Source organism: Haemaphysalis longicornis, unplaced genomic scaffold, assembly GCF_048455015.1.
Source record: "Haemaphysalis longicornis isolate Haplotype H1 unplaced genomic scaffold, Haemaphysalis longicornis Haplotype H1 scaffold_4, whole genome shotgun sequence".
Taxonomy (NCBI): Eukaryota; Metazoa; Arthropoda; class Arachnida; order Ixodida; family Ixodidae; genus Haemaphysalis; species Haemaphysalis longicornis.
Genome location: NW_027526361.1, coordinates 162660750 through 162687835, shown reverse-complemented (window position 1 = coordinate 162687835; position 27086 = coordinate 162660750). Strand labels below are relative to the sequence as shown.

General features: G+C 47.9%; 1 protein-coding gene across 5 annotated transcripts in view; it reads left to right on the top strand.

Annotated features, from left to right (window-relative positions):
* Window positions 1-27086, top strand: part of Bru3 (CUGBP Elav-like family member bruno 3) — a 533833-nt gene that overhangs the window by 381757 nt on the left and 124990 nt on the right. For all 5 annotated transcript variants that reach the window (XR_013324255.1, XM_077707857.1, XM_077707856.1 and 2 more), the window contains one exon: window positions 6132-6260. Coding sequence is in view for 4 of the 5 variants with exons in the window: in XM_077707857.1 (XP_077563983.1) it covers window positions 6132-6260 (129 nt within the window). In the remaining variant the exon portion in view is untranslated. The remainder of the gene's footprint in view (window positions 1-6131; window positions 6261-27086) is intronic.

Below are 27086 nucleotides of genomic sequence, written 5' to 3'. Positions count from 1 at the left end.
GGTGTTGTTTGTCGTGTTGCGACCCCTGCCGACAAGGAAGGGGGGTTTGTTGTGTTAACAGAAGTGCGTTTTGGAGATAATGCCCTTGAAGATATAATCTTAGTTTGGCGACCGCGCGAAAATGTTTCATTAAGGAAGCGCAAGTAAGCAGGGGAGAAATTATGCTACAAATCGAATCTTTAGCAAAAAACGAGGAAAAAAGCAAGTCTGCCTTCCGAGGAGTTATGTTTAGTGCTAGAAGCCACAAGGTGTTTTGCCTGCTGAGAATGAGTATTTCGGAAAATAATACACGGGAGAAGACTACCGCACTTCTTCTGCGGGAGAAACTGAACGCTTTACCTTTTGACGACCCGTTCATGGTAAAGACTTACGAAGATCACATACATTTCATGAAGCAAAATTATTAAAGAGTCTTTCTCGCATGCTCAGTAGACATAAAAGACCTTTAGAATTCTTTTCTCCGCGAAGAGCGCTCCTGAAATGCGTCGAGGATAGCATTGATTGTATTAGGACCGTGTGATTTCAGAATTCTGCAAATGTCACGGTGGACGGTTTTTTTGTTTGGGTTGTTAGGGTTTTATTTGCGGTAAACCCTCGCTGAATGGAATGGAAAATATTAGGTTTAAAAACAAGGAGTGTGCGTCTGCTCATGTCTGGTGCCGGCCTTAAGCAATTTGCCTGTAGCCCATCTTGACAGATGCCTCCCAAACTGCCTGGAAGGATTTAAAGTTGAAAAGATGGTAAGATAAGTTGACGATTTTTTAGTTTTTATTGACAACAGCGTGTCCAATTTCCCTCTGGTTGTGGGTACGCTTTTAGCCCTTTCTCGAAAATGTTTTAAGCCATTGGAATTAACGCATAAGGTTCCGTACAAAAGTGTGCTGCAGTTTTATGATACTACACTGGCCCTTTCCGAGCAACATGTCTGGTGGGCATACCACCCTCGAGCGAACACATTTCTGCTACACTACCATTGGCTCATTCTAAACTGACGAAAAGAGGCGTGTGTTTCAGCACTTCCCTGAAAACATCGTGCCGCCATTCCATGCAAAATAGCTTCACAGGGCTATCGCAACGCTTACTGGCAGCTGGGCATCCTCCTATGGCTGTTCTTTTCGTGGATAGCTGAAGGCACCCTCGGTAACCTAAAGGCTGAAAAGGGCCAGTCGGAGAGTGCAGATAAGAAAAAAAAAGTAGCAGTGATCCCATATCTGCACAACACATCTCACCGTCTAAAAAAGATAGCCAGCCGGAAGAATGTAAAAGTTGTTATTTTTGCACCTAGAAAAATGAATCAACTGTGCAAACCCTACTGCAAAGTACCCGTCGTGTGTAAAAAACAGAATTGGACGCCTTTTGTAGAATGCGCGGTTGGCGTTGTGTACGAAGTCCCGTTGTCGTGCGGGAAGGAACATATCGGTCATACCGGCGGATGTCTTAACGACCATTTAAGGAAACACAGACTAAATGTTAGCAACCACCGGGATGGTCGATTGTGTGTCCACTGCCACGCAGCGTTTGGGCATTGGCGGTGGGAATGCGATAAGAGTGTGTATGTTCGTGTTTTTCTAACGCAACTATTTGAAAGTTAGTGCTTTGAAGTGTACCTTCTTTTCTTCGTCCTCGTCCGAATGCACCATGAAGTTTTCAACAGTGCGACATCGACTAGCCCAGGAATAAGTACTCGTCAGTTAAAGTGATTTCAGCTACATCGCGGATGGTAGCGGTTGTTTTTTCCCGTCGGTTTGCATCGTCTACGATAAATACTGACTGAAGAACTTTTTAAACGTCTTAGCCTATTACAGGGTAATTTGTTTTGAGTATCTTTTTTTAGCATTCAGGCAGCGCCAGAATGTTTGCGGGCGGGATGTTAATAAGTTTTTTTTTAGTTTAACAATAGTATATTTGTGCTCGGCACCGCTGAACACAGTTTGTAAAGGAATGAAAATATGTTGTAATTTTTGGCGCGTGGCAAGGCAAAGCAGATTTATTATTCAACTTTATCGGACGACAGATTCTAGCATTAAATAGTTTGTCTAGTGTAATCCGGTGGTTATTTTTTAATATGTTCTAGTTTTTGCGGGCATACCCTGATAAGCAGCGCTGGGCACTACTTGTGAGAAGTGCCAAAGGTCACCCGGTGAAACCGAACGTTCTGAAAAGTAGCCAATGCCGGGGAGTCCATAATACTGACATCGTCAGCATTCGCCTAATCGTAGAGCCATACTGTGTCTTTATCTGTGCGCAATGTCTCCTTCAAGAATGGGGAACATTTGGATGCGTTGTGGTAGGATGTACGATAAATAATTTTCAACTTGAAACTTTTGCGAGTAGCTTCAAATTTTCGCAAAAAACTTTAAACTTGAAACCTATCAGGAATTCTGTGACAATCCTTCCGAATAGATTGTGCAAATACCGCTGTTGCTTATTGCCTTTTCTTCTGCCCAGTTCATCGTGTTTCGCTATTCCTAGATGCTATTAATTTCCGTTGTGTTATTTTATGTTATTTTTTTTCGGTGTATGTATTCCTCTATCTTGGCGCAAGCCCCCCCCCCCCCCCTCCTATGTAATGCCCTCGGGCCTTTAAGGAGGAAATAAATGAAATGAAATAAAACCTCACTTTTGTGAGTTATCGTTTACGCATGTTAAATTAAGCATGCTCTACGGATGGGGTGTGCTTCGTGTTTGTTCAAGAGTAACTTGCTTTAGGGTGAAAGTAAGCGCTGTGTCTAACAAAGCCTGCCCAACGGCGTCATCTCACGATTCGTAATTTTTAGGAGCTCCAGCTGTCTCTGCGAAATTAAAGTCTCTAGTAAGTACAATTTTATCCGACCGGCGAAAATGGGCTCCGTATGCTCTCGCAGTTTATGAAGACTGTCAATGCTCGAACCAGGTGGTCGGTGCATACTGCCCCAGAAATGGCGGGATGATTAAGTGTTACTTTGCACCAAAGTGTTCCTGCGCCCCTAACACCAGTCAAAGGGCAGGAGTGTATATTGTTTTTTATCGAAAGAGCGACGCCACCGCTTCTATAACCTCCGTCTTTCCGTAATATGGGTAGCCAGATGGAGAAATGGCTGAATTTGAAATATCGGTGATTGCGTGATTGAGATTTTGTGAGGGTCATGTTCAAGCAGAAAAGCTTCAAGATCAATCTTCTTATCAACGAGTCTCCAGCAAGAACATTGACGGTAATCGGGTCTAATAAGTCACAAGTCATATTTTGGATTACTGGCTGGCCTGAATTCTGGTGTGGCTCGCTTAAAGGAGCCATGAAAACAAAACACAACTTTGGCTCATTCAAAAGATTGCCTCCTTAGAATCATACCGCCACCGCTTTTAAGCTAAAGTTCGCTGAAATAATCTATTTAATTAGGGAAAAGAGAATGGCCATGCGACCCACTCGCTCATCTCCCGCAACAAAACCTATGATGTCATACCAGCCAGCTCTGCGATTGGCGGGGGCCGGCAACACCAAACGCAAAGTAGGCAGAGCTTATAAACTTGCCGAACGAGCTATTAGCGCTTAAATTTCGGGTGCATTCTTTTTAAAGCAGTAAGAATGGTGATACAAACAGTGGAAGTTACGAAAGCACACGTAAACATAGAAGTACCGATGCGTACGGCTGTAGTTACTGCGCGCACTAAGTTTGGTTTAGCTGCACAGGACTGCGGAGCTTTGGGGTAGTCCATGGTGATAGAAAACAACCAGCGCAAGAAGACGAGGACGAGGAAGCCGCACTGTGTCTGTTACCTTCCTCGTCCTCGTGACCATGAAGCAATGCCAACTCGCCCACCTTGCCATCTTGGAGTGTGGGGTAGTCTCAAACGACACTGGCCGATTGACGCAAGCAACGGTGTCTTACGTGACCATATTTGTCGAACGAGCACTATGTTTTATTAAACGATTATTTTCTCCCTGAACAAAAACAAGCCGGGTTCAAATAAGGTCAAAAATAAACCAGAGGCAGAAAACGGGTTGAAATGGTATGGTGGCGTCATCTAGGTTCACTAACGGTAAACCAGGCTTCCCAATCGGCTGCAGAGTGGTCGGTTCATGTTATGTCATTGCAGGACAGTATTGGTTTGGGCGAGTTGGTACATAGCGGCGTATCGAAGCGCAGCAAAGGCGAGGACAGGAACACAGAAAACGACACACAGAGCGCTAACTTCCAACTTTAATGACACAAAAAACCCAACCACCACATTTATAGTGCTCTTATCAGCCAACATGCCTCATTTGAACCAACCAGGATGTAGTCAATATCACAACAAGAAAAAAATTACAATAAAACGGCGCAGAAGTTTAACATTATCAAAAACCGATATATGTATCACAATACAAGTACACCGATCAAAAAGAACGAATAAAAAAACATCTTTACAAATGGAAAGTTGCCAAATTCACGCAAGAGCAAGCAATTCACGCATGCGCGAAAGACACACGCTCCGGACAAGAAATCACGGGTGTGACCTTAAAAAATCAAACTCTTTGGGTCCGAGCGCTACCGACGGCTTAGAAACGCAACGATCGCCCAAATCAGCGATGGTTTTCGCTTCCAAAATTTCGCGTGTAAGGAGGTGTCGGTGCTTGGCCAGAACAACACACTTAGGTTTCAAAGCCGTCGGTAGCTCTCGGACCCAAAGAGTTTGATTTGTTAAGGTCCAACCCGTCAATTCTTGTCCTGAGCGCGTGTCTTTCGCGCATGCGTGAATTGCTTGCTCTTGCGTGAATTTGGCAACTGTCCATTTGTAAAGATGTTTTTTTATTCGTTCTTTTTGATCGGTGTGTTTGTATTGTTATACTTTTATCGGTTTTTGACAATGTTAAACTTCTGCACAGTTTTATTTTAATTTTTTTGTTGTTGTTGTTGTGATATTGACTACATCCTGGTTGTACTGCACGAGCGCAATACACCAAATAGTCACCTAAGCTGCTTGAAATGCCAAAACTAAATAAAAGTGTAAACTTGTTGTACAATATATACCTTATATTACCAAGGTCGGGGGAGCCCGTCCCGTGGCCGAGTGGTGTGGGGCGCTAGGTATGTTGTCGCAAGTGTTTTGCAAGTCACGAGTTCGAGTCCCCGCGGGTACGTGATTTTTTTTTTGTAAGTTAACTTTTTCGTTTTCTGCCGATGTTTTTTACATTGAGTTCACTTTTTTTGGGCCGCAACGTTCATGGCTCCACGAACTAGTTCACAGAACGCGCGCAGGCTGGCACTGGCGCGCTAGCGAGTTCTCGTTGGCGTGCTGTTGCCATAAGCACCGACTGCTTGCGGGTAGTGGGCACAGGTCAGAATGAACAGACCCTTGGCCTGGTGCGAACCCGCTTTTTACGGTACAGGCATGAGTGAGGCAAGCTCCAAATATGGGGGAAAAGCGCATGACATTTGGGCGTCTGCGGGTACGCGGAGGTCGTCCATGCACTGCGTAGGCCTCGGCTAGGGAATGCTACGATTCCAAGCCGTCCTGGGAGGCTTATCTTTATGCATTTTTACAGCTGACAACATGGCAGAAGCGCGGTACGATGATTACTGAGTTATTGAGAGTGCCCATTCAACAACGCCACCGATTGTGTTTTACAGAACCGAAACCGAAACCGAAACTTGTTTGGTTGCTCACCTTGGGCATCGTCCAATAACGGTGCCCGCTCCTCCCAACGTCACAGCTTTAGTTGGTGCGGCCGCCGCAAACCGCGCATGGTAGTTTTTTTTCTTTCGCGCTTTGTAAAATAATTACCGATTTGTCAACCGGATAAACGATGAAAAGTGTGCTAATTTGAGCCAGTCTACGCAGTGCAAGCAAAAACGGGAGCTTGACAAATTCACTTCAGTGTCCCTTTAAGGAAACCTTGTGTACAATTTCTTCATGCCAGCCAAATAGTAGATCGTGAACTTTTATTTTTGTATATAATTAAGGTTCATGTGAGCTATTGATTTCGATTAATTATTTATTAACCTTAACTTTGTCAGAAATTAGGGTAAACGCTCCCGCATAAGTGCAAGGGAAAGGACCTTGGCTTCAATTATGCGCGATGCCTCGTCCGTCCCGGGCTTGTGCTACAACCGCCAGCGTGAGTCCCAAGCGGAGTCGCTCACGGCGCCGCCTGCTTCTTTCCCCCGTCGCAGAGGATCGAAAGCTGTTCGTGGGCATGCTGAGCAAGCAGCAGACGGAGGACGATGTGCGCCAGCTCTTCCAGTCGTACGGCACCATAGAGGAGTGCACCATTCTCCGGGGCCCCGACGGCCAGAGCAAAGGTACGTGGCGCCCTCGCCCTCGCGTGCAGCCGGTGGAGGGGCTGCGTGCTCATTCGTCCATTCAGCTGTTAAGACTTGTAGCGGGCCCTTACGTGGCGCAAGTGCAAAAAGCATTCCCAAAAAAGCGCATTACAGGTCACGAAAAAGCTGTCGGTGTTTTTGCGAGCAGCAGCTCGAAATTATACATGGAAAAACGGAGCACGCATGCAGTGCAATGCCCAAGCGTAGAACAGTACATGATGCATAGAAGCTTTGAGGTGACACTCCTGCACCGCCCTGGTAACTTGCACTTCTAAACAAGTGTGAAGGGCTGATATTACCAACAAAAAGCGCACACGCACACTTAAACTGAGCGAATGCTATTTCTCACTATCATTCAGAAAATAGCTGTTCAGAAAATCGAAATCTGAAAATAGCGGATTTTGATCAAATGACGTAAGCGAGTAAAAAACCAGACATAGAATCAGGCGAAATATTCCAATCTTCGATAGCACGTGGAAAGTAACTGAACTTAAAGCAGTCGTTACGTTGGGAAAATGTCGTATGTACGTACTATGGCGATCTATGGAGTGTTTTTGTATGTTGACCTGAAATAATCTGAGTAGTTTATATAATCAGAGAATAATCTGAGTAGTGATTATAAATTATCCGAAGCGGGAATTTTCGACGGTCAATCTTCGGCCTAATTTCCAAACTTTCGAGACCAGCGGTTCTACATAGCTGAGTAGAGAAGTGATGCGGCGATATTTATTAAAAATAGACCTTGCACTAACTCCCTCTATTTTCGCAACTTCATTGTAGTTTCACTGGCTGTTAGGGTCCCATACAATTTAAGAATATTCCCTAATAGACCTTAATAAGGTTTTGTAAGGTAGGCACTTGGTATCAGATGGGGCTGCAATGATGAAGCAGAGAACTCAGGCAAGATACCATTGTCACTAGTAAACCCACAAACAGAGAAGGAATTGAAATCATAGGCACGTTTCTGAGTAATTTCCGATAGCTTCCGCGAGCATGCCGGGGACGTTATATAGCGCCAGGACTTCGAAGGGGCTTCCTTTAAATATTTCGTCAATGTCACATTGAAAAACGAAAAACTTATTCCTGGATTCCTTCATCAGATGTTTGAGTTGTTGTCTCATTAAAGTCCTCCGTGTTCTTTTACGAGTACCATTTCACGCACAAGATTTTTGCGTCAGTTATAGTTTTCCTTTTGCGTGAATGATTTCTCTGTTAATCCAGGGATTGTTTTTAGGAATGCCTTTTGTAATCCCGGGTAAGTAACTTTCTATGCACTTCGCCACAACCACCGAAAAGAACTGCCACTACCTCTCAGCGTGTGGGTGTCGATATGGGGAAAAATGGCAGTCTGCCTACTAGTGAACTAAGTTCGCTTGTAGGCAGCCGGTATTGTGCAACGGCTTTGTTCGCAGCACTACGCGGCCAATGTTATTTAACACGTGACGTAGTCATCGTGCGCAGCTGGCTCTATCCCGCCAGCTGACTCCGTCAGCAAAACGGCGCAGGGTTGGCGTGTCCGATTAGTCCGCAAGGGCTCATCCGCCCTGTGGTGCGTTCATCGCCCGGTTGTCACGAAGCGCGAGCTATGCCTGCTCCACGGTCGTGCAAGCGTGAAGCAACAGGAACATTCTCCATGCGGCCTTCCCTGTTCCACTGCGAGGCCAACCCGTTGCTTCGTGTTGCGCGCGCTCGTGGGGCGACAGGGCGTCGGCCGGTACTGTGGATGTGACGGGCCAGTGCGGTTGTGCACAGACGCGACTCTTCCTTTTCAAAAACGGCAGGCGGCCGCCGAATGGCTCCCTGCGATGCCCTTTAGCGTTAGTAAGGTTTCATTGTAGAAAAACATCATACCCCAGAACGATGTAGAGAAAAAACGGAAAAGATTGGTGCGTTTTGTTGGATAGTATCCGTTTAAACAAGTGCGAGGGGAGCGCACAGACACTCGCGCCTTTTGCGGTACACAACAAATCAAAGCCCCTTACTTGAGAGAACGATTGTTAAAACACGCAGCTTTCTCCCATGCTATCTAAGTCAAAGTACACAATCCAAACTGCTCCAAACAGACGTCGGCTTCAAACGGGAGGGACCCAAGTTCGATTATGCCCACGGGAAGCGTTGTCAAGGCGGAGCATTCTTTGCAGAGTACCCCACAGCCAGGACCGTGTAACGCCCTGCATTTCCATAATAACGCAGGTTTCGCGGAAGTTCCACCAATATTCCTCATAATAGCGTAAGTGCAGATAATTGGTCGAACAGATTTTTGAAAAACAAAAAATAAAAAAAATCCCGGGCCCTTTTCCACAAACGTGAAACCTTGGGAGGGGCGAAGCATGCATTGTATTCAAAGATTGTGAGTCTCTCTTTTCCCACACGGCGCACGCTGACTGGGCGCCGGAGAAGCGCCGGTGGGAGGAGAAATCGCGTGCCTGCTGAGGCAGTGGCGTACTCTCTGGCGTTGAACCGAATTTAGGCAATTAAAATGAGAGACAGACTGGCCGTAAGTTGTGGGAACAGGTTAAGCGCGTAGGCACAACTGGAGGAAGGAAAATAGGAAGGGGCGCCCCTTTCCTGTCGGTTTTACTGCCTCGAGTTGTGCCTGGCGCTTAAGCTGTTCCCATGATGAAGTACCAACTAGCTCGCATCGACACATAAATTCCGTAAGATGTCTTTGTGTCGTACGCCGCAGCATGCCAAGAAGTACGCTTTACAGGCAAAAATCTGGCGTGTGAAACCAATTTCGAGAAGGAATTTAGCAAATTTTTCTGACTAATGCAAGTAAACCGTGACTATTCCTGTATTTTACGTTCGTTTAAACCATGTTAGTTTATTTTGAACAGGTTTTATTCATTTATTTTGACCATCCTTTGACAACTTGATTGGCCGCGACGACGCTAGACGACCACGACAACGACGACAGGAGACGCCGACAGCCCGAGCCCCTAGGGTGCTCGCCCCTGCATGAAGCGAAAATGGCAAACCGTGTAACCCCCTGCATTTCACAGTAGTGCAGATCTCGCGGACCTTCCACATTTAATCGTTATAATAGCGTGAATAGAGATAATTGGTGGAATAGAATTTTGAAAAACCCAAAAAATAAGAAAAATACAGAAAAGCGCAAATGGCGAACCGTATAACGCCCTTCATTTACACAAAAATGCACAGTTGCAGGAAGGAACACCTTTAGGAGTTATAATAGCGTAAATTCAGGTAATTGGTCAGGCAGTATTTCGAAAACCGAAAACATTTGGCTGTAAGAAACTCCCACTCTAGACAAGCGTCAAACAAATACTGCCTGTTAGTAGACAATTCTCCAAAATTTCTGCAGAATTTTTTCTTGAGGCGCCCATTGTAAAAGCTTGCTTTCGTGCAGTGCGTTTTGGCGTAAGGATGAACGGCAACAGCGAGTAATCAAACGCTTCCATTTAAAACCGAACTGCTATCGCTGTTTTAGACGGCACTTCCCCGAATATTACACCCGTCAGATTCCATTACAGCCAGTACTGTTTTCAACCGGACGTCTTGCAGCCAAACTTCGCGCAACACGATTTTAACAACTCATCGCAAGTAACCTCAGCAATGATTGGATGCACAAATAATGAGGGCGGTATAGCTACACAAACATAACCGTTAGTGGACACGACAAAGCGCAGCAAACAAATCAGTAATATCTACATTGATAGGCCTGAGAGGACACCATGTAAAGTAACGTGAACAGTCATGAACAAATGAAACGCGAACACGAAAAAAATGTACGAGAACACAGAAAAGCGCGATTTCCGCTTGTGCAAGTCGAAGTGCGCAGTTACAAAAACAGAGTTGGGAAATGTGCATTTAGAAGAATACCAATAGCGGGCCATTATTGGACCCCGAGAAACAGTATTTTTCAATTTTTTGTGTTCTAGTTCATATTTTCGTGTACGCATTCCGTGTCCCTGTCTGTACATGGCAGGAACTGAGAAATGTTCAAGAAAGCTTTTGCTTTTTCGAAAAGTTTTGAAAGAACTGTGCGTTACCATCACGTTAAAAGAATCTGCTTTGATAGAAGCGCGCAACCAAAAGTGTCTTGCTCCAAAGTAATTCTGCAATTTATTAAGCAAGCCTCAACACGCGCTTCCAAAAAAAAAAAATATATCTCTGTGGGCTAAAATGCTGGAGCAAAGATTTTGTACCAGGCAATGAAGACTTGCTTGAATCTGTGACAAACTGTTTCTACTCTTCGAACTGCTATAGCTGCCGCATGGTTGAGCAGCCTCTCTTAAATTTGGCCTGTTGCTTGCCTTCTCCCATGGGAAGGTACAGGGAGGGAGTGGAGGGCTAAGAAACGTGGACTGCACTGCACTGGCCGAAAAACTGCAGATAAAAATGCAGTCAGACAAAACTGGCGTGAGATAAGAAAAAATGTGCAACTTTCCCACAAGAAAAGAGGCGTGAAGAAGATAGCTGATATAACGCCCTGCAAACGTGTCTGCAGATAGTAGTTCGTATCGAAAATGAGCGAGATACTGTTATTTCACAGACAAAGATGAGCCAAATCCATTTGCCGAATGAAAGTATTTTGGCTTTGGCTTGACTGTATTTTTTTTTTGCTTTTGGAGCTGCCTTATCATGAATTCAGACAGCAATTAAACTATCGGCGAAGGATCTGTCGTCAGACATTGACTGACAAAGTAACGAACTGAAGCAGAGAGATACAATAATTCCATGTCGTCCCCCCCCCCCCCCCCAACGTCCCTACGGCGTAACTTTGGTTGTATTTATTTTTTAATCCTATATTTTCTTGTTTAGCACTTAATTAAATAGCAGCCGCTTACAAGCTCTGGCAACTTCCTCCCTCCCCCCTACCCTGTGACCTACGTACCACTTCATTATGGCGAAGAAGAAGATATGAGAAACCTTCATTTGAAGTGTTTTCGAAATTCCTGGCAAGGCAATGAAGGGCTGTTTTTTTTAATTGCGGAAGTTTGCTCTGCAGCATAAAACCTTGGGGGCGAGTGTGTTTAAACGCACGTAAACAGGAAGTTTTAACTCAGAAAGTGTAAAAGGCCCAAAGAGCCAGCGTCTGTAGTTGGGAGGCCGGCCTGGGTTGAGTCCCACGCTATGTAGTACTTTCTGTCGGGAACGTTGGAGGCCACGGCAAGTCCACAGAAGATGGTGAATGTCTGCTGTCGATACTGACGTGGTGCAAAATGGACATGTCCGGCCAAACGGAGCCCGTCGATCCGGGGGCCAAGTGTGGGTGACAGTAAGAGCAGCCCCGACGCGAATCCTTCGTAGCGCCACCTCCTCACGGAGGGTGAGCCCGCCAGGGAGGTTTGATCCACACGGTGGAATAAGTGCGCGTGTGGAGCGCCGAAGGTGTTCTTTGTCGGCGACCAACTTTGACATCGCGTCGACTGGAAATAGGGCAGTGGATGCGTCGTGGGACGAAGTCTATCGCACCTTTTTCAGTTTTCGGAAGAGCAGGGCCCGTGATGCAGATGACATACAGATACGACCAGTCAAATACACACTAGATATAATTTGCCCTGTGCTTGTGTATGTATTTAACCTGAGCTTCTCACAGGGCGTATTTCCAAAAAAATATGCAACTAGCGAAAGTAAGTGTCATCTTCAAGTGTGCTGATTTGAACTGCTTATCGAACTATAGGCCAATATCGATGCTTCCGGTGTTTTCAAAAAGTCTTGAAAAGCTAAAAAATGACCGAATGACTTCATTTTGCGGGAAGCATAACCTAATAATAGCATCACAGTTTGGTTTTAGAAAGGGTCTTTCCATGGAATGCGCGCTTTTAACACAAAAAGAAATAATCCTCCAGGCTATTGATGTGCTAATACTCTAATACTCTAATACTAATACTAATACTCTAATACTCTAATACTAATACTAATACTGTAATGCTAATTTGCTAATATTGCTAATACTCGGCGTCTTTGTGGATTTTAGCAAAGCATTTGACCGCCTAAACCACAACACAAGAAGCTTGAACATTATGGTTTCAGGGGGATATTTTTAGATCTATTGAGTAGCCATCTGATATTCCGTTGCCAAAAGGTAATTATAAATGGCCAAATGTCTGACGTGGTGAGTATGCAATGTGGTGTACCGCAGGGAAGCATTCTCGGTCCCCTCCTTTTTAATATGTATATAAATGATCTAGTTGGAATAGGCCATTCTATCAAATGTGTAATCTATGCGGATGACACTACATTACTCGTCTGTTCTAACGACGCTACTAGTCTTATTGTTCATGCTAGTGATGTCTTAAATAAACTAAATAAGTGGAGCACGTTCAACTCCATAACTATTAACACTAATAAAACCAAGGCGGTACTCTTCAAACCAAATAACCTGAGTGTGAGTGTTAATGTTGGCCTTACGATAGGAACGTCTGCCGTAGAAATCGTCACTACATTTCGAAGTCTTGGAGTGATCTTTGACGAACACTTAATGTGGAATAAGCACGTAGATTCGCTCGCTAACACATTATCGCGAACTGTCGGGGCACTCACCAAGTTGCGCTTTCTTCTACCCACCAATATAAAGCTACTTATCTACAATTCTCTTTTTCTTTCCCACCTCAACTACTGCTTGCTGGTCTGGGGAAATACTACTACATCAAATATTACTAAACTACACTTATTACAAAAGAAAACCGTACGCGCTACCTGCAATTCATCATATGATGCTCACACAAAACCGCTTTTTCAAAAATTGGGTATTCGCACTGCTCCGGATTTATATACCTACATACTTACGAAAAGATATAATCTTGGAATATAGTATTATAACACTTTCATCACGAAACTATCTAACCTAACTCGAAAGCATCCTCGTTATGAGACACGCCATAATGAAACTTGGTACGTACCGCACGCACGTACTAATTATGGCACCCAGATGTTGAGCTACGCGTTACCATCGTTACTAAATTCGCTACAACTTTGAACGTAAAACTTCACCGTTACCTGTAGGAACTTCACCTGTATTTCTGATCATGCAATTTTTCGACGTGTTATAGGGCATTATAATTTCATATTCGCCTGATTAGAATTATGTACAAAATGTGTTAAAACAAATGTGTCGTTCCCTTTCTCGTCCCTGTAAAAAACTTTTGCGCTTAAGTTTCACTCATGGAAATTGCGAACCAACTAGCTCGTCTCTCCATTTTGCTTCGTGTTAAAACAATTTTTCAATGCTCCAGTAGTGTATTGCCCCATTCGCTTGTTCTAAACATTGTACAATAACCAGACTGAAACATTGCTTTCTTTTTATTAGTTTTTTCTCTCTATGTTCTGTTTTATTTCTGTTTTTTCTCTCTGTCGGATCCATCACCCTTTTTTTCATCTCTCTTTCTATCTTGCTACATGATGCAGAAATGTATTACCATTAAGGGTGCGCAGACCTTTGTCAAGCCGCTTATCGCAGGCTTTTAAATGCGAATGCATTTCTTAGTCGGGGGTTGTCGTGCGGCCTGTGCCGGCGTCCGCACGCAGGTGTTATCTCTCCGCGCTCCTCCTCGCCCCTAGCAACAGCTGTGGCGCGCCTAGCAACCGGAGCAGGTGGTAGCTCGGGCGGCAGTAGCGGAGGGCAAGGGGAGAGGAGGAGCGCGCGCGGGCGTGTGAGGGCGCTCGCATCGCGGAGCTCGGGCGGAGTAGCGGAGAGTGAGTGGAGAGGAGGAGCCCGCTCGGGCGTGTGAGGGCGCTCGCATCGCGTAGCTCGGCGGAGAGAGCTCGCGCGCGGGGCGGGCGTGTTGCGCGGGTCTCTCTCTCCTCTCCGCGTACCCTCTCTCCACTCGCTGCGCTCGGAAAAATATATATAATTGCAGTGGAGCGCGCGCCTCTCTCCTTGACTGCTTGCCGCAGCGCACTCATCGGTGCACCCAATGCATTCGCATTTCCGCACGATCCCCTTCGGGGAGGTGGGGGGAGTTTTTTTGTCTGCCCCCTGGCACCTGTATGAAATTGCAGTTGTCAAATAAAATTGATTGATTGATTGATTGAGTGATTGAGTGATTGATTGATTGATTGATTGATTGATTGATTGATTGATTGATTGATTGATTGATTGATTGAGGTTTACGAGTCGCCGCATCCGTCTGTTGCTGTCCAGAGGTCGACGTCCTCTGGGACCAAGAAATCTTCACTCTGAAGCACGGCGTAAGAGTATTTAGGTGCTGACACTCGCCGGCCGCCGCGGCGGAGAACGCGGCCAGATCATGTTCGCCCTTAGTACATGCGCAGTCCGCAGCGGCGCGGGGGCGCTGCGAATGAGGGGCCGGCTATCGCTTGCGGAGTAGCGGGCGCAGCTGCGGTGGATGCGCGGCGTGCTTGACTTTCCGTGCCGTTGAAGCTGCGTTTCGGTATTTTCTGCTGCCAGAGTGAGGAGTAGACATTATGATTAAACTTCCACGTTGTGTTCGTCACCTATCACTGCGGCACCAGCCGCAGTGAGCGTTGTGGAACTCACGCGGTACAGCAAGGCGACGCAGTGCGCGGATATCGCGGCCCATGTGCTTTTTCGATGAAAAATCTACGAACGGCACTTGCAATGCATTGTGTTTTCTCCAGCAAGAAAGGCGACTTGTAGTTAAAAATGTGTGTTACACATAACGGCTATTTTGGCTTTCCTAGAACAAAAATGATTTTTTTATCCTTATGCTAAATGTATACATGGGTAATCAGGGGCCTAGAGAGAGCAAGGCTATTAACACACCGAATCGTTATATTCAAATGTAAAAACAAGGATAACAAGAATGTTGGTTTCTTCAGAAGTATGGTTCTTCAGAGCCCTGTACGTACCCGTATTTTTGTGCAGATATTACGTCGACGAAACAAATAACACAGACATTACTAAAGCAGAAAAACTAAAATTGTTTCGCCGCAGGATTTGTTTATTTTTATTTTTTTACCTGTGGCGCATAGCAACCCCCGAAAATAATTTCTGGATGCGCCACTGTGGGAAATAATAGACACCGCAAGGCAAGGCTTCAAATTAGGACCAAATGGGAATATTCAAATCGTACAGAACACGGGTACCAGTTGCATTCTTTCGCTGATGCTGCATTCAGTGTTACACTTATGTTGTTCGATTGAGCTCCCTGATCAGTAAAATCTCACAATATCAAACGTCTGGAGGTCACAAGGTCCCCGGACGAAATAATTGAGGCTTCCGCAACTCTGACAAAAAAAAAAACATGAGCTCTTGTATTTTCCTTTATTCTCCCTTGTCTAAGTGCAGTCTTTTTGTCAAAATGTGCGAAAGAACCAGTTACCCCAAGTTCCAAATTTATTAGACATAACTGAGGCTACCGATGCCGGTATCTTCCATGTGTTTTCAAGGAAGCATTTACACATGCACACCACACGCCGTATGCAAAGGCAGCGATGCGGTTAAGTTTATACAGCAATCGCGGGCCCAGTTTTTACCAGCTGCGCATTTTGGTTTAACAATACGTTTATAAAGCTGTATAATTTGCCCTGACCCTACTAAGTTCGGTGGAGAATTTTCTGGTCGACGAAGTCGCCTTACCACGCCGACTGCAATTATTCCAAACTGACATCTGCCAATCCCAGTTTAGAGTCGCGTCAGTATTTTATATCTGGGCGTGCACGCCTGTGTTTCCGTGAGTTAGACAACCGCTCAGCACCGTCGGTATCGTCGTGAAAGCCGAGCTTGATAGAGAAACGCCTGGGAAATTTTTACTGACCATTTTCGCGTCGAGTAAGTAGCACTGCAGTGCCTTAGCCATTAAAATGTCGCATATGTATTGTCTTGGTTTAGCTTCGTTCCGGGCCCTCCCGCATACAACGGCGGAGGCGTCCCGCTACACAGCAAAACAGCGCGGGTTGTGTGCCTAGCTATACAGGAAGCATTTCTGATACAGGCGAATTACGGAAGCGTCACTGACGTCTCTGAATACGTTAAAGAACCACAGTTGGACGAATTTTACCATATTCTCTACTCGGCGGGCATTAACACCTCACACCTTGGGCGATTTACACTGCTCAATCAACATCTTATTCTACGGCTCTTCGGCCCAAAATGGCGAGCGTGTGCGCTTAGGACAACCTTTTATTTTAAAAGGCGGCAAAGTAACTACGCTCTCGGGAGTCGTGCGGATGAGCGAAAAAAAATTGTTCGCAATAGAAGCGTTTCGACAACGAGCTCGGAAGGGTCGCACGACCGCATTCTCGCGGCTGTTCCGCGCACTGCTGCAGTTTCTGTGAGCCGAGAGAGAGAGAGAGAGAGCAACTTTATTTAGTCGCCTGCAGAGCAGTTTCGGACGACCAGTAGCCCAACATTATTTGGTGTCGACAGCATTTTCAACCTGTCTGTGCCTATCTGCAATTAAAAAAAACCTTCACGTGCACGCCGCTCCACCGAACGATCCCACAGCACCTGCATTACGGCTGCCGTAGCTCGGGTCCTCGTGGCGGGCGCACGCTGGCGGCGTTCCGGAGAAGTGCATGGAGCGGCGAACAAGATCTGGCCGCGCCGCCGCGCGCAGTGTCAACACCTAAATATTCTTACACCGTGCTCTGAAGCTAAGGGTCGCAGCCTTCGCGTGGTTGGTTTGGGACATGGGCACTTGATGAAGTACCTCCCGGAGGTGTCGCAGTGCTTGCATTGAATCAGTAAAAATGTTGACAGGTTGTGATTGGTCTGGCCTCAGCAGCTCTTCCTCAAGGCGTCGGAAATCGCTTTGAGCTCAGCAAGGGTTGACGGGGGCATCTGAGGGGCGCAGTAATGGCAGGTTTGACAACATTGCAAGGCTGGGTTTACGACAGCTGTGATAATAGGGCTTCCTGAAATACTGCCGTCGACGTAAAACGTATCTTGGCCAGCACTGGATGAGAGTTGCGGTGCAACACGGCTTGACCGGCCTATAGGCTTGCAGTCAGTAATAATTATTCGGATCCAAGGAGGGGGTTCGGGAGAGGTATCTGGGAGCGTGTTAGTTTGGAGCCCCATATACCACCTTAAAGCAGCCACAGATGTGTACACCAACGCTTTAAGAGATCGTGCCTGTCGCCGCTGGTGAACCAACTCACCTATCGTGTTAAGGCCAGCTTCTTCCTGTACTGTAGAGATGGGCGTTAAGCGAGGAAGGCAGGCAATAGTCCTGACCGCTTCTCTATTGATGGCCTCTAGACGATCCCACTTCGCCCTAGTCATGTATCGAAACTGAGCCTGGTACGTGATACGTGGCGGCAGGATTGCATGCACGAGAAGCCGAGCCATCTTTGTGCGAGCTCTTCCCGATTTCATGGAAATACAGCGAACTAGATGTAGCAGTTGTAGGGCGCGCTGGCGAGCTTACCGGTGCCATGATGAAGCTGAGCCGGATGCCGCAACGTCCAGGTCAAGGATGCGGTGACAAGTAACTTCCGTTGCTGGCTCGCCATCAAGATTTAGTGAAATGGGTCGGTTTCTCAGTCTTTGTCGAGCCCGTCGATTGCCGACGATAAGTAACACGGTCTTATCTCGGGATAGCATGAGCCCCACGCGTTTGCACCACGTGTCAACCGTATTTAAAGCACTCTGAAGAGCTTGTTCTTGATCCGCAATATCTGGAAGTGTCGACCAGAGCGTGATGTCATCCGCATAGATGAGGCATTTTAGATCTTTCAGTGCCCCTACTGCCCAAGCGAGCGGGAGAAGGGCGAGGTTGAACAGAATGGGTGCCAGGACCGAGCCTTGTGGTACCCCGCAGAATGTTTAAAAGGAGCCCACCACCTGTCCTGAAACTTTATTTGAAAATGTGTGGTGTGTTAAAAACGACTCTATAAAGGACACCACAAGCGTCGGGCACCCAATACAGCGTAGTATCTGTAGGATTGCTTGATGGCTCACATTATCGTACGCTTTCTTCACATCTAGGGCAAGACTAGAACGAATATGACAAGTGCATCCTCCTATAAGTACGGAAGTAGAGAATGCTTCAAGGTCCTCCTATGCGCCGATGTGGGGCCGAAAGCCGATCTGAGACGGATGGTAGCAACCCATGCCCTTAAGCCACCATGTGAGCCTTGACGCGAGCATACGCTCATCCAGCTTGCATAAGGTACATGTAAGAGCAATCGGCCGTAGACTGCTGAGCCTCTCTGGTGGCTTTCCTGCTTTCGGGACGCCTGTAATTTCTGCGTGCCTCCAGAAAGTGGGTACGCATCCAGTGGCCGAAGGGCTTGCTTACTTGCTGAGTGCCTTTAGGCGTACTGAAAAAAGTTCTCCTGCGCAAGAATTCGAAGAGCTGCCAATGGTTCTAAGAGGACTCATCTTCTCGTCATGTAGAATTCTGCTGGTTTTGAAGCCCTCTTGCACATGTTTAATGCCTTTTCCGCCGAAACGCCACCTCAACATTCTTGAAAATTAATTGAAATAAAGTTTCAATAAAAACACCTTATCAGCTTGAGTGTTTAAATTCAATATGCGCCAAATCCAATGTTATCGCACCATGTATTGCCCAGATTCACCGCATAATTTTTGATTACTTGAAGCCATAAACTTGCCCTAGGTGACATGTAAAACATATCATATAATAGCTTTGGCAGCGTCGCATTTGTTTGGTAACAAACTTCCGCTGTTTTCTGAAAGTCGTGAAGCTAAGAATACGTTTCTTAGTACAGCTGCCGTTGTTGAACAATAATGGACCGTTCAAACGTGCACGAACGTAACACAGCGACGCGCCGATGAAGAAAGACAGCGGTGTCGACGACGCAAAAGTGAGCTGTTTCGGGTGCCTTCGTGTCGGACAAAAATTCTAGCAGCTTGAACACTTACATTTGCTCCACGTTGAAGGGTAGAGTACTGCCCAAGAAAGCGCCGTTGTGTGCATAGGTAACGCTGTCCCAGAACAAAACTTTCGTGATGAGCGTGGCTGCAGCAGTCTTCGCCAACGGCTCGATTTGAACTGCGCCCGCAACTGTTGCGCTGTGAGCATCTTTCACGGCTTTGTGGCGCTGCACTAGGGAGTAAGATGAACTCTTTGAGTGCAACCAGGTTATGTTAAGCGGTTCCACATAAGTCTAATTATACCGTGTTCCACGTAAATGAGGAAGACTTAAAGAAAACACGATTGGTGCTCCCCATATTTTGGTTGTGCCCGATGCACATACTATCCTGTTTTGTTCCAGATAAAGTCCGTGGAACGGGTTTTGAACGGGAACTTATGTGTAACCAGATTGTGAGGACGCGCACGCTCCCGATCGGTGTAGCTCCCGCGATGTTAATTAATTGTTGGGGACGCGATGCCTGTTGCCCCCCAACGAGCACTGCCTCAGCCGTGCTTGCCCGTCGATCGCTACGCGGTGCAAACGATACCGTAGCATCACCAACGCACTAATCGAAGCAATCTCTGCCTGCTGGGACGCTTCGCTTCCCCCGACAAGAGCCAGGGGATTAAACGCGCATTTTAAACTTCGCTTTCGTGCAGAAAGCGACAGAAAAATGTCCGCAATACAATTCGTGCAATGAACTGCTCGCATCACTTGTTCTCACTTGCAGGGTGCTCCGCTAAGTCGCAAATTGTTTAAAACGTTCGCCGTATATCAGCCGGCGCACACTATACGCACGATGCTGAACATTCAACCATTTTTTTTCCTTTTAAATGATTTTCAGACAAAGAAGGCCACACCTTTGGTTCCGTTCGATAGGTAAAGGAAGCAACAAACAAATGTTCTGTGGACGTTTTTTTTTTCGCCTCCCGAATATATTGGTGACCATGTGCGCTTCCTCTGACGTTTACTACGGAGCAGAAACGGGTGAGCGCGCGTGACCCGGCCACCGCAATCGTGGCGGCCCGATTACTGCCAATACGAGCCGGGAAAAGCCGGCCGTGCGGAATGAGAGACGCTGGTTATCTATTAATTTCAGATACGCCGGGAACGCAGGGTACAGAACAACGCGATCGGATTCCCTAGAGAACCTCAGATGATGGGCCTCCGTTAATGAGTAAATATTGGCAGCTGCGCCGAATATCGGCGAAGCCGTCGCGGGATATAATCCCCAAGTGCTTCTCGTGAATGGATGAATCCCCATGCCGTGGACTCTCTCCAAACACATTTTGTTTTTTCAGCCTCTTGCGTCAGCGCTGACTTGACGCACAGATTATGAATTCAGTTCTAGGCCTGCAGGGCGCTGAGCTTCTGGCCGTCGAAATACAACTAATCCTGTCTTACCGAAATGTATTTGGAGATGAACGCCGTGCAGAAGGCGCTGTCTAGTGCAAAGGGCCTACGAGAGAATTTATAATACCTGGAGTGTCAGGCACGGTGTTTTTTCCATATAAGCAATACTGCTGCGGGAGGATAGCCTAATATAAGGCTCGCTCCGTTGTGTATATGTTCCATAGGGTGTAGGAAAAAAATGGTCCCGAAAAAACAGGTCCCGGAAAAAATGGTCCTGGAAAAAATGGTCCCGCAAGAAATCGTGCCGGAAAAAATGGTCCCAAATCCAAGGTAGGAAAAAATGGTCCCGTAAAAATTGGCCCCGAAGCCAAGGCACGAAAAAGTGTCTTGTTCGAGTAAAGCGGGTTAATCGAACCAAGAACGTTTGTCTTGCTAAAATTGAGGTTGTGTTGCTTTCATGGCTTCTCCCATATTTATTTTCTAATTTGCCGTTATGCTGGCTCAACCACATATGGCATGAATAAATCTCAGCACATCTCTCTTTTAGACCCGCACGTTGTGAGGAGGGTAAAACGCTTTCACACAACCTCGACAGGTGAAGGTACCGAAAGGAAAAAAAATCCCGCCATCTCCACAAAGGGAATGATGATGAGAGGGGTGAAGATAAAATGCTTATCGGTAAAACCGTGAAACATTATTATAGGTTTTCTTGACGGCGCGCGCCATGTGAATGAGTGAAGGACATAAGGCGCGTTCGTAGCCATGCTCGCGTCTCGGTTTGTAGCGTAGTGGGAATTGCGCCACGTACCTCCCGTTGCGGCCAGAGAGTCGTGGGATCAAAACCGGGCGCCACCGCGTCAAGACCCCTCGCTCGCAAAGCTTGAGGCTTCCCACCGCTCCGTTGACAAGCCTGTCGACGACGTCGATGTTTGTGGTGATTATGTAGGGCTTGTTTGGAATGATGAGAATCTCCATGGGTAAGTTGGTGAATTCGGTGTGTGACATTTTAGCCACCTTGGCCGTCGCCTTCTGCAGAGCGTCTTGTGTCGCGCACCCCCGGTACGTGTCTTCAGCTCGCAGGCGAGGAACGACAACTTCTTATGCCTCTCCTCCTTGTTGGGTAGCAATGAATGCGTTGAACGTTTTGACCTCTTCGGTCAATCTTTGGTTGGCCAATCCCTAGGCGGATCCATCCACAATCATCATCATGCTGCCGTGTACGGTAGCAACGAGGGACGGGACAGGGCCCAAGCAAAAGGAGCTTCGCCCCTAAAAACAGGATCCTGGTGATGTGTATTGAAAGGAACGAGCGTCAGAGGGGGCTGCCCAGGGGACTAATCTAGAGCAGCCAGATCAGGTTAAGCGTAGCTTATTAGATGCGACTGCATCTCATTCACTCGCCTTGTCTCTCCATACGGCGTTGTTGTTGTCCGTCCACATCCCTCCCCCATTCTCCTCGCCGCGCGAGCTGCGCTCTCCGCCGCTCACCCCCTCTCCTCTCCGATAGCGAACACTCTCTCGCGAGGGGCAGTGGATTGGATTGGATTTGGATGGGATTGGATTAAAGTGGATTGTGTTGGATTGTGTTGCGTCATAGCCGCGCCACGTTGCGTCATAGCCGCGGCAGGGGGTTCACGGCACGTTTCACGCGATGGGAGAATCAACCTAACGGGAACAACAACGGAACCCCATATGCGTAGCATCTACACAGGGGTTCCCGCGAGGGGAGGTGGGAGAAATTTTTTTAGGGGCCCTAGGTCAATAAAGTGTGGACGGGGGCGGCCGTAAAGTTCGTACGAAAGTTCAAGGCATATCAACAGAAAATTTCGCCTTCACGTTCTCAGAGAGTTGTAAGCACCTCCTGCAATTTTTTACATGTTTTTTCCTCCAAATTTTTCTTACACCCTTTGTTGCTGTTTGTTGCTCTTGAATGCCTTTTTCCTTTGTTCATTCATGCTCTGGAGTTTGTATATTTTAAATGTATTTACACTTACATTTCGGTAGCTGGACATTTCAGTGCACGGACATTTCGGTGCACGGATATTTAGGTGCAAAAACATTTCGGTGCACGATGTCTCGGTGCGGCCATTTCGGTGCACGGGATGTCCCAAACGTTATTTGAACGCTTTCGCTCTATTATTTTAATTTCGTCGGGTGATATGACTTTGTTTTCGAGAGTTGGGTTGGGGCCGCACTGCGAGGAAACGAATGCTAAACCAAGGCGGAGCGTGTTTATCGTTTATCGTTTATCGAAATCCCTATTTCGATAGTAGATGTGAAAAATTAACGTTGGTAATGTAGTTACGTTCCACCTAATTTTATTTTTACATTCATCTCAAGAACCTTAATACTTACATTCAAGTGTTACCGAAGCGCTTTGATTTCACTTCATCTAATGCTGCAAGACGCTGCTGCTTCTAGTTCATTTTTATCCCTCCTCGCTTCCTTCCGCCGAGTCATAAAAAATAAAAAGGAAAAACTTATGGGAGATGCCCTACCTCACATGATAGGCAAGCGGTAGTTCTCTGCGCCTCACGCGGCCGCCCGCCTGCCCGCGCTATGCTGCGTCGTTCCGTTTGGTTACCGGGCCGTCCGGGTATTCGGGTTTCGGCGACCAATCCCCGTCCGGGCGTTGCACGCAGCGCTGCCTGCAACCCTAAACGCGCAGCGGCCTGATGTTGCAGGCACAGTGTTCGGACGGGAGAGACAGAAAACATCTTTATTTATTGAGCTCTGGGATCCATCGAAGTGCGCCGCAGTCGAAGTGTCGTGTTCCGCCGCAGTGCAAAACTGGAGATGTCAGAGTACGACATCCGTGCCTCACATTTCACAAAACACACCTCGCTTCCTTGGTTCTGGTCATTTTATCTTTTCACCTCCCAGGCGTAATTTAGCGTTCGTTACCCATATACCTATCGCACGGATTGAGCAGTACTCGGACAACTAGCCCGCGTTCTGCCTGCGACGCGAGGTGGAAAATGATTTGTTCTTCCCGCGCCCGCACCCAACATCAGGGGTTCTGCACCTTTTGTTTTCTAATGCACTGAAGGAGACAGCAACGCAAAACAGATGTCGTAACCACAATTGTGGCACGTACAACGTGCCACCATGCCGGAGCACCGATAAGGCGAATGTATGCAAATGCGCACGCGAGCTCCCTGAGCATGGGATCTACGTATCGTGTCGCTTTGAACAGCGAAAGTATTTCCACGATACGAGGATGGGAGCGCAACGCTGGCGAAAAATCTCGTACGGCGCCTTCGGCAATGCCACTCGCCTCCACCTCCACCGGCAGCCAGCCGGAACCACTAAATGCTACCGCGGGCCTGAGAGTGGTGCATCTTCCATAATGCATTGCGCGGGAGGAGCCCGAGGAGAGGAGAATGCGGCATCAGAGGAGGTTGGCTTGCCAAAGCTGGGCCGCCTTACGTCATGCTCTCTCCTAACATTTGTCTTCCTCCATGGATTAAAGTGGATTGTGTTGGATTGTGTTGCGTCATAGCCGCGGCAGACGCACGGGCGCCGGCGCATGTGCAGTACTCTCTCTTCCGCGGTCTCCTCTCCTTCGGGCGCGCTGCGCATATAACCGGTGTGCCGCTCTGCGGCGGACTTTCGGTTGACGGTTGCTCTAGAGTGTACTAGAATCTAGTACACTCGCCGCAGTAACCCAAGACGTGTGTCGGCTCCAGCCTCCGCGCAGCGTAGGCATCCGCAAAGGCGGCAAAAGGGGGGGGGGGTAGGCAGGGGGGGATGGAGGGGGGCTGTTTTGCAGACGCCCCAAGCATCGGTAATTTGCAAAGGAAGCGACTTCTTCGAAACAAGTGCGCATGGTTCGGCGGCCATGGTAGCAGCCTCGACCATGGGCCTCCACGAAGAACTGCTCCCCTCCTTGCGCCAGTTCTGCGTGATAACCATGCCGGCGTGTGCGCGTAGGCAGTGTAACCCGCTTGCGCGCAAATCACTTGGTGACACAGTGGTTTCTGGCGCCCCTTAGGCGGTGCAATGGCTGACTCGTGCCCGCATTTCTGACGGTCGGAACACGTTTGCGACATCGCACAGGTTGGATGCTTTAAAAAAAAAAAAAAGCTGAGGACCTTTTTGGGAGGGGGGGGGGAGAGAAGGGGGGCGATGGCCCCCTTCGCCTCCCCCCCCCTCTCCTGGCACTGCCACTGTGCTCCCGTCTCGGTTTGTAGCGCAGTGGGAAGAGCGCCACGTACCTCCCGTTACGGCCAGAGAGTCGTGGGATCGAAACCGGGCGCCGCCTAACTATTTCTTTTTATAGTGGACTGCGCTGACGTCAGCGCAAACGCTGACAGGGCTGAAGAGACGCGCATGCGCAGTAGAGTGCGGACGGCGGTCAACGACAACGAGGGGGGGGAGGGAAACAGCCCCCAGCGTGAGATGCTTCGCATCTAAAAGAGGCCAAGATGTCGGCGTCGGAACTTACCGTCGTCTCAGGGCGCGCTGCCTCTCTGTGCTAACTCTGGCGCGCCGTATTACCCTCGTTCCCGTTAGGGTTTCCTTTACTGCATTGATCCACAAGCGTGCAGGCGAAAGCGAAATGCCGACCTTGGAAATCCAACCATAGCGCCAGCTTCTCTGGACTTCCCTATTTATTGTCCAGTGTTCGTTGAACGCAAAACTTTGGGCCGCGCAGAGCTGGTGGTCCTTCCAGGATCCCTTTATTTTTTGGGCGCCGCTTTAATTAATCGTCGGCTCTACTTTGATGTCCCTCACGCTGTTCGTGTCGCGCATGATTTTGTTTCGGGTTTCCTGCCGAGCAAAGTCTCTCCTGGTACGAAAAATAAACTCCTGCATCCACAGGATACACGCCAAGGGATCGCAGTCGTACAACGTAACGAGCCATCACGGAGATTGCGTTTCCACCAGCAGCGAAAAAAGGAGCGCAAAGTTGTGCCGGCTCGCGAGTTCGCGGCGGGAGGGAGTGGTTGCTGTCGCCGTCCGACCTGAGCAAGCTTGCGTGTCTACACCCCCCCGCCCCGAGTCTCCGGACCGGCTGCTGCGGTCTTTTGAAAGCGTGCACTGGCAAACAGCGGTTTCCAATTCGCTGGGTAAACAGGCGGCGCGATTGCGGGCTCCCGCCGCTGGCAATATGTGAGCGACCGTCCAATGCGGACTTAATCCCGTCCCGCCTTTGCGCGAGCTGTGTCGCGAGGGCGCAGCTAAGAAAAGCGCACTGGCAGCAACTCGGAGAAGTTTTGCAAAGCCTGGCTCTGCGGGAAAAGGGGGTCGAGTTTGCCGACTTCGGCCCTGTACGCGGGCTGTGGAGTATGCAGCTTGGCCTCTGTCGCGTTGGAATTGGCGCTGATACTCAGGCCTGGACTGCATTGGTTGTACGACAAGGATATCTCGCACGCGTCTTTCATTTTTCCCGGAAGCTAGTTCAGGAGCAAAAAATTCAAGCTAAAGCATCGAGATAACTTTCGGCGTATGGACTAGATTGGATACTGACGCCAATTTTCCGGATTGAAAATGAATGGCGTATGAATGGCTTGCGTCGCTTGGATCATATTTAGATTGGCTTAATTTATTTACAGACTGCCTGCTAGTAAAGTCGGAAGACAGCAAACGAATTTCTAACGAGAAAGCTGATCGGCATCCCCCTCCCCATCGTCGTCATTAGACCATCGCCGTTGTCCAAAATTCCAGCTGCCGAAGTCCGAACCCAATGCCCGCGCAACGAACCCAATTGCGACCCGAATGCTGTCATGGCGCAGTGGGGATAGACGGTGCCTACATAACGCGAGGGAGCGCGGTTTAATTCCGACTGGGAAGTGTTTTTTTTTTGTTGTTGTTTAGTCATGGTCATTAACATTGTGTGCCCTTCCACAATATAAATTTGGCTTTCTTGCAGGTCGTTGTGGTTACGACACCGCCATCAGTGAGAACAAGAAAGCTTCGCTTTAAAAACTGCGTGATGTAGCCGAGCGCTTCTTAAGTATAGGCGCCTTTGCCGAGAGAACGCAGCGCAACCACACCGCCGCAAAACACCGGGTAGGCCGAGGCACGTCGGCTTTAAACACGGGGCACGCGTGCAATATGGTTATTTGTCGTAAGTTTGCTCAATATGCCGCAACAATAACGAGAGAATGTGATAAAAAGACAGGCTCTCAATGGAAATAAAGCGCAGAAGGAATGCCACCGACCTCGCTGCCGTGAATCGTCCGAGGCTGGTCACAAGAGGTACACGTCTTCGTGAAAGTTCACCGTGAGGCTGCATGTGCCTCCGTATATGAGGTGCGGGGATAATGAACGAACATCTTTGGCCTACTCGGGGCATTCCCATCGCGGGCGGCTGACTCGGGAGCACCCACTTGCAATCTACCCAGACGCTACGCCGATACGATACACCACTGCTGTCATAGCCCCAGCCATAACCCACCCCTACCTCAGCACTTCCCACGCCCGTCTATGGCGCAGGCTCTAGAAGGAAACATATCTCAGCACCTTTGAACCTTCCAAACCTTTTAATCCTTTAAATTTTTGGAAAATTCCGTGTTCTGTCCTACAACATAACAAAGGAAATGGGGTACTACACCCGATTCATCGTATGTAACCAACTATATACCCAACCTGCCATACTCCACATTTGACGTACCATATCGTATAGGCGTGCGCCGACCACAAAAATCGCCTCCTTTCTCCACCCCGGACGCC